Source organism: Trichechus manatus, unplaced genomic scaffold, assembly GCF_000243295.1.
Source record: "Trichechus manatus latirostris isolate Lorelei unplaced genomic scaffold, TriManLat1.0 scaffold00060, whole genome shotgun sequence".
Lineage (NCBI taxonomy): Eukaryota > Metazoa > Chordata > Mammalia > Sirenia > Trichechidae > Trichechus > Trichechus manatus.
In genome coordinates this window covers 6,315,148-6,320,870 of record NW_004443996.1, presented here as the reverse complement: position 1 = coordinate 6,320,870, position 5,723 = coordinate 6,315,148, and the positions used below count along the sequence as shown (strand labels likewise).

The 5,723-nt window shown below is 48.3% G+C and overlaps 1 protein-coding gene across 1 annotated transcript; it reads left to right on the top strand.

Annotated features, from left to right (window-relative positions):
- The first annotated feature begins 2,487 nt into the window (after positions 1-2,487).
- POU3F4 (POU class 3 homeobox 4) lies at positions 2,488-3,797 on the top strand. Its single transcript, XM_004378880.3, has one exon. It carries the CDS (start codon positions 2,546-2,548, stop codon positions 3,629-3,631), a length of 1,086 nt encoding a protein of 361 aa, XP_004378937.1. The 5' UTR covers positions 2,488-2,545; the 3' UTR covers positions 3,632-3,797.
- The last annotated feature ends 1,926 nt before the right edge of the window (positions 3,798-5,723 follow it).

The window sequence follows — 5,723 nt, the reverse complement described above, 5'->3', positions numbered from 1 at the left end:
TTTTGCATGACTGGCAAAGCCGGGTGCCCAAAGCAGAGGCCACAGGCAAGAGGAAGTTTGATTTTAAGAACTCAGGCAATTCAGAATTGGAAAAGGACCCCCTTCTTCCCACAGATGCCCTTATCAACTGATAATTGCCTTAACCCCCTAAAACTCAGGGCTAAGATTAGAAACTCTTCCTCCAAATGCGTATGCGGAGGAAGGGTGGTGGGGAGAGAAAAAAAAAAAAAAAAACACCACCACAACAACATGGCAATGATCATGATCTTTTTGCACCTACGGTTTCTTCAGCGCATTTCCCTCTGACCTCTAAACCGACTCGGCACAGACGTGCAAATGAATCCTCGAACAGGCAGCCTAAAGGAACACCTGAAAACTTTTATTTTTGTTTGGTTTTAAGGAGTTCTTATTTCTTTGGGAAGCAAAAGTCCGGTCACAAATGAGACTGCATTCCTGCAAAGGAAGATGCACAGTTGGCAGTAAAGAAACGTTGCTCCGGAGAAGAGAAGGAGGGAAAAAGAGAGAAGAAAAATCAATTTCTAGCTTAAAAGCAGATAAGCTTTTACAATAGGACAACATAGGCAAATTAAACTAAAATTTCAATAAGGGAAAGGAGGGGGAGACGTCAATAATCCTCTCCGCCAATAATTACTGTTTATCTTTTTTTTTTTTTTTAAGAAAGAAAGAAGTAGATCTCAATCAGATGCCAGGTTTTCCTGCCTAATAGACACGTTTACATTTACCAATATTAGCTCCTATTGCTCTGAACTCGCATAAGAAATTATTCATTTCACAGGAAATAGATGTTCTTTATCTATATAAAGGAATGGTGGAATAAGCTCACCTTGTTTTTATTTTTTTCTTATTTTCTTGCATTTTCTTCAGATCTGTCTTCTTAGAGAAACTAATGCCTTAATGACTTTCTGGTAGCTGCAAGCCTTCTTTTATTTCTGCTAAATATATGAAAATGTATGCAAATTTAAATCAAGCTTAACCTAGGAGCTCTTGCAATATATTTAATGGAATTTCAAACCAATAAGGGAACACTGATGCTGTCTTCTGCAAGTGCAAATATAATTATGCAGCTAGGTTACTCCAAAATTATACAATGAAACGTCATTTTTTAACTTCTTAGATCTTGGGTTATCTTGTGTTGCCTTTTCCCAGCTAGTGCAAATCTAAAGTCTTTGCATTTCCCCCTCACTCGGCTTCCAAGCAACGCTTTTTCCAGGGACTATCTCACACACGGACTTGTCCTTCCTTAATTTATAAGAGCTTTGGGGAAGTAAAAGTCTTTAATTTTCTTATAATAAAAATACAACAACAGTCCTGTTCTCCTGGCAGAAATCGAAATCAAGCTTGGTGGGGATGGAGATGGGTGTTGCTGATGCCAAACAGCCAGCCATCTCTCTCTCTCTCTGAATTTCCCGGGCGTATTAAATGATTCCTATTTACATCAATTTGTCTGCGGAACATAAGTGAGGGCTAAAAACAATTTTTGAAAGGGACAACACCAGTCGCGGTGGTTCTGAAGTTCTCCTGGGTATGTATTGGGAGTGGATCAGCTGCGTGTCTGGGTTGAATGTGAGTAAGGACGGCCCTCCTGAACAAGCGGTGCTTCTGACAGAAGTTGTGGGACCGCTGATAGGAGGTGACATGGAGCAGTAATAAAGCAAGGCTTCCAACTGACCAAACGAATTGGGAGACAAACTTCAAAATAACTGAATTTTGCCAGTGTCATATTCGATTTTATTTTCCCAGAATCTTTCAGTTCTTCATACCCTAAATCAAATTTTTCAGAAGAAACCTGGCATCTTTTTCTTAGATGCTTTCAGAACCTTGGTATCGAGATTCCTATACACAATACAATCATAAATAAAATGAAATAGCTCTTATTGGAATCATGGATTTCAGCCTTACTGATTTAGGATCCTATTGAAGACGTTCCTTTGCTCCAAGTTTGTAGCCAGATTTTGTTTTGCGGTCCCCCGGGCACACAACTAATCCAGAATGCTGAGTATATATGAGAAAAATCTGTATCCACGAGATCAAGATGGCATTTAAATTGATTATATTATTTTCTTTGATTTTTTTCTTCTTTTCTCTATTTAGGTTAATTATTAGAGTTCTAAAATCCGGTTTGTTGCCTCACCCTACACCCCTGCCCGCCACAAATACACGTCCCTCTCACCCACCCGCTATCTCCCCCAAAACACAGGCGTTGTCCGAGGTGGGGGAAAGGGTTAACCTAATAAGCCGCCGCCACTCAGCTCAAAGCAGCCAATGGAGAGGAAAGATTGATTCACTTCCTGCTTGGGTCGCACCGAAACTCCCGAGCTCCGCCAGCCCAGTTTGGAAATTGAGCCCAGCCTCCCGCTCAGCCATTGGCCGAACCCACGGCTGGCCAGGCCGAGACGCTCTGCGATTGGCTGTGGTGGGTGCCGGTAACCGGCGCTCGCGGCTTTGGCTCCCCCGCACCGTAGATGTCAAAGGCTGAAAGCTGCTCCGTTTGCCACATTATAACTAGTAGGGGATCCTCACCGACATGGCCACAGCTGCCTCGAATCCCTACAGCATTCTCAGTTCCAGCTCCCTGGTCCATGCGGACTCTGCGGGCATGCAGCAGGGGAGTCCTTTCCGCAACCCTCAGAAACTTCTCCAAAGTGATTACTTGCAGGGAGTTCCCAGCAATGGGCATCCCCTCGGGCATCACTGGGTGACCAGTCTGAGCGATGGGGGCCCGTGGTCTTCCACTCTGGCCACCAGCCCACTGGACCAACAGGACGTGAAGCCCGGGCGCGAAGACTTGCAACTGGGTGCGATCATCCATCACCGCTCGCCTCACGTCGCCCACCACTCACCGCACACTAACCACCCCAACGCCTGGGGGGCGAGCCCGGCTCCGAACCCATCCATCACGTCGAGTGGCCAACCCCTCAATGTGTACTCGCAGCCGGGCTTCACCGTGAGCGGCATGCTGGAGCACGGGGGACTCACCCCACCACCGGCCTCTGCCTCCGCACAGAGCCTACACCCGGTGCTCCGGGAGCCGCCAGACCACGGCGACCTGGGCTCCCACCACTGCCAGGACCATTCAGACGAGGAGACGCCAACCTCGGATGAATTGGAACAATTTGCCAAACAGTTCAAACAAAGAAGAATTAAGTTGGGCTTCACGCAGGCCGACGTTGGGCTGGCGCTGGGCACACTCTATGGCAACGTGTTTTCGCAGACCACCATCTGCAGGTTCGAGGCCTTGCAACTGAGCTTCAAGAATATGTGCAAGCTGAAGCCACTGTTGAACAAGTGGCTGGAGGAGGCTGATTCGTCCACTGGGAGCCCGACCAGCATTGACAAGATCGCCGCGCAGGGCCGCAAGCGCAAGAAGCGAACCTCCATCGAGGTGAGTGTCAAGGGCGTACTGGAGACGCATTTCCTCAAGTGTCCCAAGCCTGCTGCGCAGGAGATCTCCTCGCTGGCAGACAGCCTCCAGTTGGAGAAAGAAGTGGTGCGTGTCTGGTTTTGTAATCGAAGACAAAAAGAGAAAAGAATGACTCCGCCAGGGGATCAGCAGCCGCACGAGGTTTATTCGCACACCATGAAAACAGACACGTCCTGCCACGATCTCTGAATGGAGGAGGGGAGAAGGCAGCCAGCCGCGCTGGGAGCAGTGCGGATTTCTCTTTCTCTCTCACTCTTTCTTTTGCTCTAGCTTTCTTTATTATTGCTATCTAGCTCTCTCTTGCCCTTTTTTCTTCTTTAATTTTTTTTTCTTTTTAAACAGTGGATTCTAACTTATGTTGAGAAAGGAAACACACCCACACACGCATTTATGCTTAGCCCATGCTGATACACAGTTGCATTAAGCAGTCCTGGCAGGGACCTCCTATTCCCTGCCGCCCAGGCAACAGTCCCTCCAACCTTTTCCGCGGATCAATACATATTGTTTACTCTGAGTAAGATTTGTTTGGTCGCTGCTCTCTAGGAAGAGCAAAAGAGTGGGGTAAAGTGGGGACAGGGTGGGAAGGGGAGGGGGTGGGAAGACAGATGTGTGCCTCTGAATAACCTTTCAGCGCCTTGGTTAGAGCAGCTGTATTTCAGGTGAAATCTGTTTTACAATAGACTAGTTTTGCATTTTTTAAAACTTCTATAGCATTTCTAAATGTCTGCGGTGTTTTACTACAAGCTGTACACAATATTTGTGACATAATTTGTACCTAATCGACCACTCCACGTTATTATTGCTACTATTATTCCTTCATTGAGCTGATGGTTTTTTAATTGCTTAGAAAAGGGAGGGGAGGTTGGAGGGAGGAGGAGATGTCCGCCCCCACCCCCCCATCCCAAATCTGTAAGTAGAGGAGATGATACAAAGGAGAGAGTTGTTGATGATATTGCTCCCCCCCCCCCGGGGGGGGGCGGAGTGCTTAGGATGGGCAGAGAAGGCTAAGCTGGTAGGGCTTGTAAACTAGCGCGAAGTAGGAGAAGCGATTTCGTAGCTTTCTGCTCTCCCTCCCCGGACTGTGGAGCCCTCTTAGGCTTCTACAGCACATATCCGGTGCCCGAGACGGACTTGGTGGCGGCGCCAGGTGAAAGAGGTCAGCCTGAGTAGAAGTGAGGGCGCCGCACCCAGCCGGGTCGGGGATGCTTGCTCGCGGGGCTCCCCACAGGCCCGGGGCTCCTTGGCGAAAGACTGCCTTCACAAGCGATTGCTTTCGCTGGAGATGACGACCCCAGAGACTCTGGCGACAAACAGAGCCAGCAACTCAGAGTTCAGTTCACCTCAGCTCACCGTCCGCTCTTGGAGTGACAAACCCTCTAGGCGGGATGGCGAGGGAGTGGGGGAAAGGCGCTTCCTACTCCGTGCAGAACGACAATAAAATGATTGGCAAAGGTCACATGGATTCTCGTCCAGCCGAGTACCACCTCCTCTCTTGTGTATATACCGCTGTCTGTGCGTGGGTTCGTGGGGCGTCGTCTCCACGTCTCTGACAAGCACAGCTGGTGAAAGCCCACTGCGAAGATCGAGCGAGCTAGCGAGCGCCCAGGCGGCTGGGTTCCTGCCTTATTATTATTTTTTTTTAAATCTGTGTGTGTGTGTGTGTGTGTGTGTCTGTGTGTGTGTGCGTGCTTGCGCGTGCAAATGTGTGTGTGTGTGTAGATAGTTATGTGTATCGTATTACTTACTATATACAAAAAACAAAAACTACAAAAAAACTCACTAGGCTGTGTAGACATCCCAAAAATATGCAGTTGCTCTGGCTTTATTGCTAGCTCTGGTGTCCACATGCCAGTCCACAGGCGCTCCTTGTGCTTAGCAAGCACGCATGTGCCGAGTGGCGAAGCACCAAACACCCAGCCGTCACCCGCCGGACCTGGCTGGGGGCACAGCACGCCGGGGCTGGCCGTTAGGCCCTGCCTCCAAGCGCAGCTGCGGTAGACAAAGCTCCAAACTACCTAAGGACCAGAAAGCCTCCGGCCCCTTGTCTATGATGCGTGAGGATGGGCTTCCAGGCCTCTGGTCCACTACACTGTGTCTTCTCCAGCTGCAGCTCAAAAGCCTGTGTTAATTCAAATCCTGGACCCTTTTCCTTTTTTGTCAAGCCTTTGCATGCTGTTGATAGTTAGCTTTTGGTTCTAGATTTTTTTTTTCCCCACATTGAGTTCATGTTTTGCAACCGTTTTGAGTTTTTTTTTTGTTCGTCCATTTCGTTTTTTTTTTC

Coding starts and splice junctions, on each gene's coding strand:
- POU3F4 (XM_004378880.3), top strand. CDS start 2,546: ATGGCCACAGCTGCCTCGAATCCCTACAGCATTCTCAGTTCCAGCTCC.